The sequence below is a fragment of the Somniosus microcephalus genome, chromosome 2 (assembly GCF_052327205.1).
Source record: "Somniosus microcephalus isolate GS21.2 chromosome 2, FLI_Smic_1.0, whole genome shotgun sequence".
NCBI lineage: Eukaryota > Metazoa > Chordata > Chondrichthyes > Squaliformes > Somniosidae > Somniosus > Somniosus microcephalus.
The window spans coordinates 226,988,897-227,005,029 of NC_140988.1; the positions used below are offsets into that span (position 1 = coordinate 226,988,897).

Below are 16,133 nucleotides of genomic sequence, written 5' to 3' on the forward strand. Positions count from 1 at the left end.
GCGTATGACGTTTCATCTGTCGAGAATTTTTGACAGATGAATTGTCAGCGTTTGACAGCTTTGAGAAGCTGTCAAACACTAACAATCTCTGTTCTAAGGTGAGCCCTTGCGTAAAGATTCACCAAAACCTCTCTCCTCAGCAGAAATCAGATGGCTGCTGCATCTGAGAATGCAGCAGCCATTCTGTCATCTCTGCCATTGAGATGAGGCACCTCCAGATCCTCAAGGGTTGAAGCCTGCAGAAAGAAGCAAAGGTAAGTAAACTTTTTCTAACACTTTACACTCACCTCTCATACTTACCTCTCCACACTTGCATTACCTCTCCACACTTGCACCCATCACTCACCTTCACAGCGGACTTTTCGATCCCTCTCACCCCCGCAGACCCACTGCTCGCCTCGCTGACCCTGGCGAGGTGCGCAGCTGTTGGGAAGCCCACACTTGCAGGGGTAAAATGGGGATAAGCCTCTTAACTGCCTGTTAACTACCTGTTAACAGGCAGTTAATTGGCTCTAATCCGCTTCCCACCTCAAGGAGATGGGTCCCTGCGCAAGTCGGGGACCTGCCTCCCGGGAAGATGGCACGGAGGTGGGTTGGGAGTGGGTTCGGTACCCGCTCCCAGTTTTTGCCATTTTCCCAGCAGTCCCGCCTCCCCAGGGCTGGGAAAATTCCCCCCCCACGACTCTCTTTCCCTCCTCTCCTAAACCGAGGAGAGCTGAAGCCAATTGTAGCTCACCTCCCACCACCCAATGGAGAATAGATAACGCAACACAGAGCAAGGATCACATTTGGGATCTTCTGAGTTGATTGGCTCAGCTGAGCCATCAGGGGCACTAATAAGAAAATTCTTAATTAAGCAAATAGGGTAGACGTAGAGATATTTCCACCTGTGGGGGAATCCAAAACTAGGGACCATAAATATAAGGCAGCCACTAATAAATCCAATAGCGTATTCAGGAGAAACTTCTTTACTCAGAGAGTGGTGAAAATATGGAACTCGCTACCTCATGGAATGGTTGAAGCGAATAGTATAGATGCATTTAAGGGGAAGCTAGATAAACACATGAGGGAGAAAGGAATCGAACGATATGTTGATGGGGTGAGACGAGGTCGCTCAAATGGAGCATAAACACCGACATAGACCTGTTGGGCCGAATGGTCTGCTTCTGTGCTGTAAAATTCTGCATAATTCTTTTGAGACGAACTCTTAATGATTTTGTATTTCCTGTGTCAGGGTGTCCAAATGAACTGTAAATCCTCACAGACTCACTAGGGGGCACCATGCTCTTACTAATTAGTTTGACTACTCCAACAACCGAAACATGTTTGTTTTTAAAAAGGGGAACAAAATCTGAATTTACTGTATGTTGCATATAGTTATCTATGTACAGGAAACTTTGGCTTTTCCAGAGGTTGTATGTCCGGAAACCTCGCTCTAACGGCAGAAATCAGCAGCCATTTTGGTCCAAAGCCAACAAGAACAATTTTTTGATTTTATTGTATTCTTTGTGCTTTTTCTAGCTGAGCCCTGGTTGATCCAGTGCGCCCAAATATACCTGCTGGTCAGGATTTATGAAGATGGCAAACCCCATCCAATGGGCACGTTACAGATGGCAGAGATTGCTGTCTACAGATGGGAGCAGTAATAGATACACTTTATCATCATCCCCCGGATGGTTCAAAACTTCACGACCGCAGAAATCTGGATGCAAACATCGTTTAGTAATTCCCTGCCTTGGTGGATTCACTGAAGAATATGAAAAGGTCGTCAGAAATTACATGACCAATAGGATTCAAACGACCAAGTATACTCTGCTAAACTTCATTCCAAGGAATTTGTTTGAACAGTTTCACAGGTAAAGTCTGTTAACTGGAAGATTACTTGTACAATCTAACCTCTTCATGTCGATATAAATGTAAAATCACTACTTCATTGTTAATCCCTTACCCTCTTTTTCTTTGAAATTGTAACATTTTGGTGGCTTGTATAGACTGGTGCTCCTAAAAGTAAATGTTGTCACTTAAGAAGCATTAAAAAAGAAGCCATTGCATAGAGGTTTCTCAGCATGCCTCTGCTTGCACCGGAAGCAGTGTGAATCAAGGGATCGAGGCAGATTGTATGCTCTTGGTACTGTATCTAGGGATTAGTTACGCCAGAGACTGGCAGGAAGGCCCTGCCTACTAGTGGTCATGTCGGTTAGGGACATTGCCTTTCATGGTATCTGTGTGTGTAGAAGGTGCAAGTTTGTGCTAAGAACAGACTTTAGACTGTGTGGTATTTTCCCAGTTCCACGTGGAAGCTGAACATCACTCACTCTGATTTGCACATGTCCCACATTGTTGTGGGAAAGGCTGCACTTTGCCACAGGGATGAGGAATGCACCTTCTTGGAGCTAGTAGTGATGGTTGTGCTAGCCTGCTCATCCCAAGGGGCTCTCGCTCTCCAGTGGTCAGGCCCAGCAACCACTGAGCTGGATCCTTTAGGATTAAAAGATCAATTAATGTTCTATTGCTCTCTGGAATGCTAACCAGGATGACTGGATGTAGGGAATGACCAGAATATGTGTCAGTGATGCCTTTATAGCCACAGTCCCTCCAGAAGTTCAAGGAGCTTGTGGGTGGTGCATTAGATGCGATAGATGATCTTGAATGGGCCTTTGTGCATTTTGCTGCAGGTATTAGTGTTGAGGATCTGTGTCCATATCTCTTGTCAGTCCTCCTCCCTTAATGGACAACCTGTGTCGCCTTCTCAGTCTTCACTCCGGCTTTCAACAACTTGTCTTTTCTGTCCTACCTTTGGCCATAGAGGTGACCATGGTGCACAGGGTGGAGGTGTATATTTTATATCTCTTGTGATAAAATCTAGAATTCCATTAACTTTTTTTGCAGCCTCACCAACTTGAAGTACTGCTTTTTAATGTCCTGTAAACCTCTACCCACAAGTCCCTCTGCTCTTCCACAGCACTGAGCCTACTTCCATTAAGAGTATAATTACTAATATTATTTCTTCTGCGCTAAATATATCACCTCCCTGACACTGGCTTACAATTGCCACTTCTTAGACCATTCCCGCATCAATATCCCTATGCAGCTTCCTTTGATCGTCTAAAGAATTAACTATGTCCCCTATTTTGGTACAATTTTCAAATCTAGAGCTATATCCAAATCATTGATGTACACAGTGAACAGAAGTGGTCCACGGAAACCCAGGGTAAGCTCGAGGAACAGCACCTAATCTTCCGATTAGGCACTTTACAGCCTTCCGGACTCGATATCGAGTTCAACAATTTCAGATCATAACCTCGGCCCCATTACATTTTTATATATATTTTTTATCCACACCTTTGTTTTGTGCCCTTCCCCATTTTTTTTCTCTCCTACATGGCAGCTGTCTCTCATTCTGCCAGCATATTGCACACCTTATCTAGAGCCGCCTTTTGTCTCTCCACTAGTCCTATCACCATCTCGTCTCATTTTGAATACCTCTTAATGTCTCTTCACTTCTCTTTTGTTCTTTCATCCCCATTTCCCAGCCCCCAAACTGGCCTTTTAATCTGTTTCATTTCCTGTGCTTTTTCAGTCCTGACGAAGGGTTTCGACCTGAAACGTTGACTCTATTTCTCTCTCCACGGATGTTGCCTGGCCTGCTGAGTTTTTCCAGCATTTTCTGTGGCCCAAATAGTTGGTGTTTCAATTGAAAATTATGAACAGTTGATATGTGACCAGTAACTTTCCTTGGGTCCCATGGCTCTGGATCAGGCCAATTTAAAGTTGTGGATTTTAATGTTTCCAATGTTTTAGGGACACACTCCATGCTTGTTATCACCGGTGCAGCTTAGCAATCTAAAGAGTATCCATGCCAGCAACAAATTTGACAATTTAAAAAAAGTTATCTATGGTGACGTTTTTTACTTCTATGAAAAGGTAAAGTACACGTGAACAGGAAAAATACGCCTCTTAGCCATTTAACTTTTCCTTCTGCCTTTAACCAGTGTTTTAGACAACAGCTACTGGGTCATGATACAATCATGAAATGGAAACCATTTGCTGTGCTGCCGCATCACTTGAAAATAAAATCAGTTCGGGAAATGTAGGGGAAAAAATGATCCTAATCTCATCAGACAACCACATTCCTTCATTCCCCTCCCTCCTCCCCCCCCCTTTCCAGTTGGATCACTGATTTGTGTCCGATCCCACCCTTACTGTGTCCCGAGAGCCTGTCTGGTATTGCCACCACTGACATTTCTTTTTTTTTTTTATCTCGCTGCCTGAGTTTGCCACCAGGGATCTCTTGTCGAGTAGCTGATTATTTTTGACACCAATGCATAGCATTGAACATTAGTACATTTTTATTATATGCATTGATTAATATTTTAATAGTAAATGGTTTTTCACAGACATTTCAGTTCTTCTCTAAATTCTAATCTGCTGTATTTGCATCGTGTACGCGTCTGGTACATTGGAAGAAGAATTTACTTTCATTGGTTTTGTTAGTACATCGCAGCATGAGCCACTTTTGTAGTAATGCTTCTTAACAGTTGTTGTTGGCCTGAGTGATTTTTTTAACATTGAAGTCTGTACTTAATGCTGCAACCAATGCTTTAAGTACTGATGTGGCATTTTTCTCATTCATTCATTTATGTATGCTGACATTAAATCTTTTAAAAGTTTCCCACCAAGCCAATTCATCACTGTTAATTTTTTTTTCTCTGCCAATTTTCTTCTCTTCCCACCACCCTCACCAGAGTATAGTTCTGCATCTCCTGGGTGCCCTCTGGTACTCCATCGAACTAGCTGTTGTTCATATGTGCATTTTGACACTAAATATTGTCATGCTAATCTACCATAGGGGTATCAAAGCCAGTTCAATCCTTTTCTCACCCAAAACGCACACATGGACATTACCTTCTGGCAGGCGGCCAAGATGAACCCATAGAAACAAGGGCATCTGCTGCTGGTATTTAAATCAAGTGATCCTCTGTAACCCAGGATACTCTGTTGCGGTCATAAGCTGGAACACTTCCACCGGTGGAGCAGGGTTAAGAATATTTGGCCTCAAGTGTCTCTTCAAGGATAGGAAGGGGCTACAGTGTGGTTGCTGAAATAACTTTTGGAAAATTAGACTGTTGCAAATCTAAATATCACTTTTTTGGATTAAGATGTCAACTGTAAAGTATAAACATGCTTGAAATTAATCAGAATGTACCATTTTTAATGTATAAAATGAAAATCTTTCTTGGGGATCATGCCCCCATAACACTCTAAAAGCACCATCAATTTTGTGCCTTTAACATTTCTACTTTCCCTCTTTCAGGCTTCCACACACTTAGACTTTTTGCCCTCTAAAACATGTAAAGGGAACATTTGTGTATCATAGAACCATAGATGTTTACAGCACAGAAGGAGGCCACTTGGCTCATCATGTCTATGTTGGCTCTTTGCTAGAGCAATCCAAATTAATCCTACTGCTTCAACTCTCTCAATAGCCTTGTATCTTCTTCTGCTTCATATTTTTATCCAATTATCCCTGAAAAAAAGATGCAATGGTCTCTGGCACACCTATTCCCCATGGCAAAGCATTCCATGCTCTAACAACCCTCGGTAAATAAATTTCTTCTAACCTCTCCACACTCTCTCAGTGGCAGTTTTCAATTGATCATCACTGACTCACTAAGTAGTGGAAATAGTCTTTGGTATCAGCAGTTCAAGATACTTCAGTGTAATACTGAGGGAATGCTGCATTGTCTGGAGGTGCCGTCTTTCAGATGAGACGTTAAACCGAGGCCCCTCGGACCCTCGCCTTGTCTGCCCTGTTGGCTGTCCTGGCTAATATTTATCCCTCAACCAATAGAACAGATTATCGGGTCATTATTTCATTGCTGTTTTTGGGAGTTTGCTGTATGCAAATTGGCTGTCGCGTTTCCCACATTACAACAGTGACCACACTTCAAAAGTACTTCATTGGTTGTAAAGCGCTTTGGAACGTCCTGTGGTCGCGAACGTTCTTTTGTTCCCTCCTATTTACTCTATCAAAACCTTTCATCATTTTAGTAACCTCTATTAAATTTGCTCTTGGCTTTCCCTGATCCAGTGGAAGTAGTCCCAATCCCTCAAGTCTCTCCTTATAACTATAGTTTTCCATCTGTGCCATTATCCTGGTGAATCTATGCAATGTACTCTCTATGGCTTTGATGTCCTTTCTATAGTAGCCGCCCAAAACTGAACATAGTTCTTTTGCCGTGGTCCATGTAAATTTATTATTACTTCTTTACGCTTATACTTTATGCTCCTACTTCTAAACCAAAAATGTTGTTTTATGGCTTTATCTACTGGTGCTCACACTTTTAGACAATTATGTGTTTGAACCCATAAGTCTTGCTGTTCATTCATGCCTTTCAGCATCTTTCCATTGAATGTATACACTCATTTCTTGTTTTTTCCCTCAAAATGAATTGCCTCACATTTATTTCCACATGAAATTGCATCTCTGCCATTCTATCTAGCTGTCTGTTTTTCTGAAGCCTTTTACATTCCCCCTTGCTGTTTGCAAAACCCCCTACTTCTTTGTCATTAACAAGCTGTGTGTCAGCTTTTGCTAGCTTTCTAGGTTGGCATGCATATATATTACTGTTGTATCCGTGTGTTAATAGAGACACTGAAGACAGGAGTTGGTTTCACAGGTGTTTACTGAACAAAGTCTGGAGGGGAACTAACTGATACAACACAATATACAGGCTTATATAGCCCGAGTGGCCATTACCGGCATTACAGTACACAGGGGGCTCTTAAAGGCACATACACTACAATTACGATCAGTAAGATAGTCCTGGTTTTGTGCCAGTCTGAGTAAATAATTTAATACGTTAATATAAGCTGTCCAACAATAAATCTTAAGAGCTTAAGAAGGCATGGAATAAAAGAAAGTTATTTGGCCTATTAAGCTCTCTCTTTCCACAATCCACCTTTCATGTTCTTACTCCACCCATGATATGTTGATACATTGGAGAGAATTCAAGAAGAGCAAAGCAGATGATTTCAGGGATTAAGGCTTTAGCTTTTAGGAGACACTCACAGAGCTAAACTTGTTTTCATTGGAGGAACCATCATCTGGATCTTTAAACATACTAATTTTAAGATGCCTGGAATCATCTTTGTTGCTCTTCTTTGAATCCTTTCAATTGTCAGTGACTTTGTACCCTAGTGCCCTGACGCAGTGATGTGTGCCCAACGTGTCTCATACACAGTTGTTCAGGATGTCATTCAAACTGTCTTTAAATGGGTTTTCACATGCACGTCATATAGCCGGCCACAAAAGTTACCAGTTCAGGAAGTTTAACCTACTTAATTTGTATTCTCCAAAACAGCCTGGTAAGCAGCTGCATAATTCACTAGGTCGATCTCTCTATTTTCTCGTAGTTTTGAGGCTGTCTGGCATTGGCCAGTTGCATAAATTACAACAAAATGGCTATTCAGCTAAACCATCAGCTTTTGCTTGCTGGATTTGTGCACCTTTATGGGATGGGTGTATCCAGTGTAGCATGTTAGCTTTAGGAATTGCTTTGCCATTTGTGATGTGCTGGATAGTAAAATTTGCATCTTAGGGCTCTGACTTTTTTCCAAAGGTGTATTTGTTGCACCACAAATATCAACCCAGTCTCGTCTCCCACTGCAACCCAGTCTCATCTCCCACTGCAACCCAGCCTCGTCTCCCACTGCAACCCGGTCTCGTCTCCCACTGCAACCCGGTCTCGTCTCCCACTGCAACCCGGTCTCGTCTCCCACTGCAACCCGGTCTCGTCTCCCACTGCAACCCGGTCTCGTCTCCCACTGCAACCCGGTCTCGTCTCCCACTGCAACCCGGTCTCGTCTCCCACTGCAACCCGGTCTCGTCTCCCACTGCAACCCGGTCTCGTCTCCCACTGCAACCCGGTCTCGTCTCCCACTGCAACCCGGTCTCGTCTCCCACTGCAACCAGGTCTCGTCTCCCACTGCAACCCGGTCTCGTCTCCCACTGCAACCCAGTCTCGTCTCAGTGCAACCCAGTCTCGTCTCAGTGCAACCCAGTCTCGTCTCAGTGCAACCCAGTCTCGTCTCAGTGCAACCCAGTCTCGTCTCAGTGCAACCCAGTCTCGTCTCCCACTGCAACCCAGTCTCGTCTCCCACTGCAACCCAGTCTCGTCTCCCACTGCAACCCAGTCTCGTCTCCCACTGCAACCCGGTCTCGTCTCCCACTGCAACCCGGTCTCGTCTCCCACTGCAACCCGGTCTCGTCTCCCACTGCAACCCGGTCTCGTCTCCCACTGCAACCCGGTCTCGTCTCCCACTGCAACCCGGTCTCGTCTCCCACTGCAACCCGGTCTCGTCTCCCACTGCAACCCGGTCTCGTCTCCCACTGCAACCCGGTCTCGCCTCCCACTGCAACCCAGTCTCGTCTCCCACTGCATTTGCCTGGCAATAGTTGAAGACAACATTAACTTTTTTTAATTGATGCAATTTTTCACAGAACAGTTTCTGTTTCCTGTTTCCAACAGTCTTTATATGGTCTTGTCTTTTAACAAGATCTGTGAAGTGGGCTCTCTTCTCCAGGACTTTGCTGTAAGTGGTGCACAATAAGTGCTTTCCAGTTACACGTAGTACAGGAAACTCTCGATTTACCGGCACCTAAATAACCAGAAATCTCTGTTAACCGGCAAAATTCGGGAGTAGGTTCAGGTAAGTTTTACTTCATATTAGTGGCCGTTCCTGGATCTGTGGCTGTGTAACCGGGGTTCCTGCACCTATTGCTAAGCACCAGGGATGCCTGGATCTTGTGGCCGGGGTTCCTGCACCTGTTGCTAAGCAACAGGGAAGCCTGGATTTGTTGCGGTGTACGGAGCTCTCGTACCTTTTACTATACCTCTCTGTAATCCGGACTTTTTGATAAACCGGCACCACGCCGGTCCCGTCGGTGCCGGATAAAAAAGAGTTTCCTGCAGTACACTGCCAAACTATTTTCATGTAGTTTTCAAGTTTTACTGTTGCCAGATCTGCAAGTGTGCTTCTGACAGCCTGTTGCAACTATGTTCACTGATGCATGACTTAAGTGTGAACATTTTTACTGAAGCAATGAATGGGAGTAGGCCATTCAATCCCTCAATCATGTTCCGCCATGCTATGAAATTATGGCTGCTCTGTACCTAAACTCCATTTACCCACCTTTGCTCCATATCCCAGTTAAACCGAGGCCCCGTCTGCCCTCTCGGGTGGACGAAAAAGATGCTGTGGCACTATTCGAAGAAGAGCAGGGGAGTTCTCCCAGGTGCCCTGGCTAATATTTATCCACCCAACATCAAAAACTGACTCCCACAGCCACCTGGACTACACTTCCTCCCACCCCACTTCCTGTAAGGACTCTATTCCATTCTCCCAGTTTCTCCGTCTCCGCCGCATCTGCTCTGACGATGCCACCTTCCATACCAGTGCTTCCGACATGTCTTCCTTTTTCCTCAACTGAGGATTCCCCTCTACTGTGGTTGACATGGCCCTCGACCGTGTCCGTTTTATCTCCTGCACTTCTGCCCTCACCCCTGCACCCCCCTCCCGGAACCACGATAGAGTTGCCCTTGTCCTCACCTTTCACCCCACCAGCCTCCACATTCAACGGGTCATCCTCCGCCATTTCCGCCACCTCCAGCGTGATCCCACCACCAAACACATCTTCCCCTCACCTCCCCTTTCAGCATTCCGAAGGGACCGCTCCCTCCGTGACACCCTGGTTCACTCCTCTATCACCCCCAACACACCTTCCCCTTCGCCCGGCACCTTCCTGTGCAAGCGCAGGAGATGCAACAGCTGCCCTTTTACCTCCTCCCTTCCCACTGTCCAGGGCCCCAAACACATCTTCCGGGTGAAACAGCGATTTACTTGTACGTCTTGCAATTTATTATACTGTATTCGCTGCTCACGATGCGGTCTCCTCTACTTTGGGGAGACCAAATGCAGATTGGGTGACCGCTTTGCGTAACACCTCCGTTCAGTCCGTAAGGGTGCCCCCGAGCTTCCGGTCACCTGTCACTTTAATTCTCCGCTCCATTCCCACTCAGACCTCACCGTCCTCGGCCTCTTGCATTGTTCCACGGAAGCTCAGCGGAAGCTCGAGGAACAGCACCTCATCTTTCGATTAGGCACTTTACAGCCTTCTGGACTCAACATAGAGTTCAACAATTTCAGATCATAACCTCGGCCCCGATCATATATATATTTTTTATCCACACTTTTTGTCTATGTCTTTTTCTCTTCTCTCCCACATGGCAGCTGTCTTTCATTCTGCCAGCGCAATTTAAACTTCATCTAGAGCCATCCTTTGTTTCTTAACCTGTCCCATTACCATCTCCTTTTTCCTTGAATATCTCTCACTGTCTCTTAACCTCTCCTGCCTTCTATCCTATCACAGACCTTCCCTTTTGTTCTTTCATCCCCTCCCCCATTTCCCAGCCCCTACACTTGCTTAAAAATCTGTTCCATTTCCTGCTTTTTTGCAGTTCTGATGAAAGGTCATCGACCTGAAACGTTAACTCTGTTTCTCTCTTCACAGATGCTGCCTGACCTGCTGAGTATCTCCAGCATTTTCTGTGTTTATTTCAAATTTCCAGCATCTGCAGTATTTTCTTTTTGTATCACAAAAATATTGTTCTATATGTGGGAGCTTGCTGTGCACAAATTGGCTGCTGCGTTTCCCTACATTACATAGTGACTGTGCTTCAAAAGTACTTCATTGACTGTAAAGCATTTTGGGACACCCTGAGGCTGTGAAAGGCGCTGTATAAATGCCAGTTCTTTTTTTTCTTCTGATAGTAATTCATGCTATGTACAGTTCCACAGCAATGGGAGCTTTCTGGGTTCTTGTTTCAGTGGCCATTCTTCATGTGTAAACCCAGACACTGAATGTTGCAGACTGCTTGCCCATTGTGGATGATGTCCATATACATGCACTTTCCAGCAGAGGGCACTGACTGATGTTGAGGGTGAGGATTTGCTAATGGACATTGAAGCAAATTGTAGCATCCCCCTTATTGCCTTGGTGATGATTGGCTACCTCAGAGACCAGGAGTTGAAACTGAGACCTGCTTAGTACCATCCACATAATATATTTATTCACTGAGCCATTGGGTCAGTCCAGAAATTCGGATGTACGATTAAATCACCAATCCTATCTAATAACCAATCCTCCCAGCCAATGTCCCAAACTCCTCCATCACCATCCCTGGGTATGTCCTGTCCCACCGGCAGGACAGGCCCATCAGAGGTGGCGGCACAGTGGTATACAGTCGGGAGAGAGTGGCCCTGGGAGTCCTCAACATTGACTCCAGACCCCTAAAGTCTCATGGCTTCAGGTCAAGCTTGGCCAGGAAACCTCCTGCTGATTACCACCTACCGCCCTCCCTCAGCTGATGAATCAGTATTCTTCCATGTTGAACACCACTTGGAAGAAGCACTGAGGGTAGCAAGGGCACAGAATGTACTCTGGGTGGCGGACTTCAATGCCCATCACCAAGAGTGGCTCTACTGACCGAGCTGGCCGAGACCTGAAGAACATAGCTGTCAAACTGGGCCTGTGGCAGGTGGTGAGAGAACCAACACGAGGGAAAAACCTACTTGACCTCGTCCTCACCAATCTACCTGTCGCAGATGCATCTGTCCATGACAGTATTGGTAGCAGTGACCACCGCATAGTCATTGTGGACACGAAGTCCCATCTTCACACTGAGGACACCCTCCATCGTGTTTTGTGGGATAGATTCAGAACAGATCTAGCAGCTCAAAACTGGGCATCCATGAAGAGTTGTGGGCCATCAGCAGTAGCAGAATTGTATTCCACCACAATCTAACCTCATGGCCCGGCATATCTCTCACTCTACCATTACCATCAAGCCAGGGGACCAACCCTGGTTCAATAAGGAGTGTAGAAGAGCATGCCAGGAGCAGCACCAGGCGTACCTAAAAATGAGGTGCCAACCTGGGGAAACTGCAACACAGGACTACATGCATGCTAAAAAGCAGAAGCAGCATGCTATAGACAGGGCTAAGCGATCCCACAATCAACAGCTCAGATTAAAACTCTGCAGTCCTGACGCATCCAGTCGTAAATGGTGGTGGACCATTAAACAACTAACAGGAGGAGGAGGCTCCATGAATATCCCCATCCTCAATGATGGTGGAGCCCAGCATGTGCGTGCAAAAGGCAAGGCTGAAGCGTTTGCAACCATCTTCAGCCAGAAGTCCCGAGTAGATGATCCATATCGGCCTACTCCTGAGGTCCCCACCATCACAGAAGCCAGTCTTCAGCCAATTCGATTCACTCCATGTAATATCAAGAAATGGCTGAGCGCACTGGATACAGCAAAGGCTATGGGCCCCAACAACATCCCGGCTATCGTGCTGAAGACTTGTGCTCCAGAACTAGCCGCGCCTCTAGCCAAGCTGTTCCAGTACAGCTACAACACTGGCATCTATTCGACAATGTGGAAAACTGCCCAGGTATGTTCTCTCCACAAAAAGCAGGACAAATCCAATCCAGCCAATTATCGCCCCATCAGTCTACTCTCAATTTTCAGCAAAGTGATGGAAGGTGTCATCGACAGTGCTATCAAGCGGCACTTACTCACCAATAACCTGCTCACTGATGCCCAGTTTGGGTTCCGCCAACACCACTCGGCTCTTGACCTCATTACAGCCTTGGTCCAAACATGGACAAAAGAGGTGAATTCCAGAGGTGAGGTAAGGGTGACTGCCCTTGACATCAAGGCAGCATTTGACCGAGTGTGGCATCAAGGAGCCCTAGTAAAACTGAAGTCAATGGGAATCGGGGGGAAATCCCTCCACTGGCTGGAGTCGTACCTAGCACAAAGGAAGATGGTTGTGGTGGTTGAATGTCATTCATCACAACCCCAAGATATCGCTGCAGGAGTTCCTCAGGGCAGTGTCCTACGCCCAACCATCTTCAGCTGCTTCATCAATGACCTTCCCTCCAACATAAGGTCAGAAATGGGGATGTTCGCTGATGACTGCACAGTATTCAGCGCCATTCACAACTCCTCAGATAATGAAGCAGTCCATGCCCGCATGCAACAAGACCTGGACAACATTCAGGCTTGGGCTGATATGTGACAGGTAACATTCGCGCCACACAAGTGCCAGGCAATGACCATCTTCAACAAGCGAGAGTCTAACCACCTGCCCTTTGACATTCAACGGCATTACCATCGCCGAATCCCGCACCATCAACATCCTGGGGGTCACCATTGACCAGAAACTTAACTGGAACAGTCACATAAATACTGTGGCAACAAGAGCAGGTCAGAGAGTAGGTATTCTTCGGGGAGTGTCTCTCCTCCTGACTCCCCAAAGTCTTTCCACCATCTACAAGGCACAAGTAAGGAGTGTGATGGAATACTCTTTACTTGCCTGGATGAGTGCAGCTCCAACAACACTCAAGAAGCTCGACACTATCCAGGACAAAGCAGCCCGCTTGATTGGCACCCCATCCACCACCTTAAACATTCACTCCCTCCATCACCGGCGTACCGTGGCTGCAGTGTGTACCATCTACAAGATGCACTGCAGCACCTCCCAAACCAGCAACCTCTACCCCCTAGGAGGACAAGGGCAGCAGGCGCATGGGAACACCACCACCTCCAAGTTTCCCTCCAAGTCACACACCATCCTGACTTAGAAGAATATCGCTGATCCTTCATCGTTGATGAGTCAAAATCCCGGAACTCCCTCCCTAACAACACTGTGGGAGTACCAGCACCACACGGACTACAGCAGTTCAAGAATGCAGCTCACCACCACCTTCTCAAGGATGATTAGGGATGGGCAATAAATACTGGCCTTGTCAGCGATGCCCACATCCCATAAACGAAATAAAAAGTTGAATTTTAGATTTTTTTTCATGCATTATCTTGATTATAAAACTTGAAAGATTATTATACATACTACATGTGTTTATTGCTTTAATTGTAACTCACTCTGAAAACACCAGATTTCTGAACTGAATTATTTACATTAATTTAGTGGATTATTGTAACAAACAGAATTCATATTGCCTTACAGCACAATGAAAATGTTTGAATTCCTTTTTCTCCAAATCCAATGAAATGTTACAAACCAGAGTTTGACCACATTTACTCACTCATTCTTGCACAGCGATTTTACAAACTAACATAGTAACCGTTTCAGTCAGGAAAAGACCTTTGGCCCATCTAGCCCAGATGTCTCAAATGGGGGTCCGCATGAAGATTTCAAGGGGTCCACCAAATCAGCAACTTTCAGGAACATAAGAATATAAGAAGTAGGAGCAGGAGTAGGCCATACGGCCCCTCGAGCCTGCTCCGCCATTCAATACGATTATGGCTGATCTTCGACCTCAACTCCACTTTCCCACCTGATTCCCATATCCCTTGATTCCCCTAGAGTCCAAAAATCTATCTATCTCAGCCTTGAATATACTCAAAGACTCAGCATCCACAGCCCTTTGGGGTAGAGAATTCCAAAGATTCACAATTCTCTGAGTGAAGAAATTCCTCCTCATCTCAGTCTTAAATGGCTGACCCCTTATTCTGAGACTATGCCCCCTAGTTCTAGACTCTCCAGCCAGGGGAAGCCTTTCAGCATCTACCCTGTCAATCCCCCTCAGAATCTTATATGTTTCAATGAGATCACCTCTCATTTGTCTAAACTCCAGAGAGTATAGGCCCAATCTACTCAATCTCTCCTCATAGGACAACCCTCTTATCCCAGGAATCAATCTAGTGAACCTTTGTTGCACTGCCTCCAAGGCAAGTATATCCTTCCTCAGATAAGGAGACCAAAACTGTGCACAGTAGTCCAGGTGTGGTCTCACCAAAGGCCTGTGCAATTGTAGTAAGACTTCCTTACTCTTGTATGCCAACCCCCCTAGTAATAAAGGCCAACATGCCATTTGCCTTCCTAATTGCTTGCTGGACCTGCATGCTAACTTTCTGTGTTTCCTGTACGAGGACACCTAAATCTCTCTGAACACCAACATTTATAGTTTCTCACCATTTAAAAAAAATTCTGTTTTTCTATTCTTCCTACCAAAGTGAATAACCTCACATTTCGCCACATTATACTCCATCTGCCACCTTATTGCCCACTCACTTAACCTGTCTATATCACTTTGCAGGCTCTTTGTGTCCTCCTCACAGCTTACTTTCCCACCCAGCTTTGTATCGTCCGTAAACCTGGATACATTGCACTTGATCCCTTCATCTAAGTTATTAATATAGACTGTAAATAGCTGAGGCCCAAGCACTGATCCTTGCGGCACCCCATTAGTTACAGCCTGCCAACCGGAAAGTGGACCCGTTTATCCCTACTCTCTGTTTTCTATCCGTTAACCAATCCTCTATCCATGCTAATCTATTAGCCCCAACCCTATGAGCCCTTATCTGGCAAAGCAACCTTTTACGTGGCACCTTATCAAATGCCTTTTGGAAATCCAAATATACTACATCCTCTGGTTCCCCTTTATCTACCCTGCTAGTTACATCTTCAAAAAATTCTAATAAATTTGTTAAACACGATTTCCCTTTCATAAAACCATGTTGACTCTGCCTAGTCATATTATGATTTTCTAAGTGACCTGTTACCACTTCCTTCGCAATGGATTCCAGCATTTTCCTGACGACCGATGTCAGGCTAACTGACCTGTAGTTCCCTGTTTTTTCTTCCCCTCCTTTCTTGAATAGCAGGGTTACATTTGCTACCTTCCAATCTGCTGGGACAGTTCTAGAATCTAGGGAATGTTGGAAGATCACAACCAATGCATCCCCTATCTCTGCAGCCAAGAATAAAATCTTTTTAAAAATCCCATTCTGCGATCAGGGTCAACAAAAAAAAGAGCAAGACTGATCACTACCGATGTCAGTGGTTCCCCATTTATTACTAAGAATGAGACCTCGATATAAGCTATACATTTTTTTTATTTACTCACCTCCAAAAAGAGAGTTTCATTCAGTGCACCAATGCGAGGTTGGGCCGATGTGCCGCTGATGTTGGAGGAGAAGAGACCCTGCCCCCTCTCCTCCCCCAGATCCGTTAGTGACCATTGGCAGCGGGTTCTTTTCCCG

The 16,133-nt window shown here is 45.5% G+C and overlaps 1 protein-coding gene across 2 annotated transcripts in view; it reads left to right on the forward strand.

Moving 5' to 3' along the window:
* Positions 1-16,133, forward strand: part of atp10d (ATPase phospholipid transporting 10D) — a 269,873-nt gene that overhangs the window by 106,664 nt on the left and 147,076 nt on the right. For both annotated transcript variants that reach the window (XM_085969712.1, XM_085969722.1), the window contains one exon: positions 1,522-1,856. In XM_085969712.1, coding sequence (XP_085825838.1) covers positions 1,573-1,856 — 284 coding nt within the window. In that variant the 5' untranslated portion in view covers positions 1,522-1,572. The remainder of the gene's footprint in view (positions 1-1,521; positions 1,857-16,133) is intronic.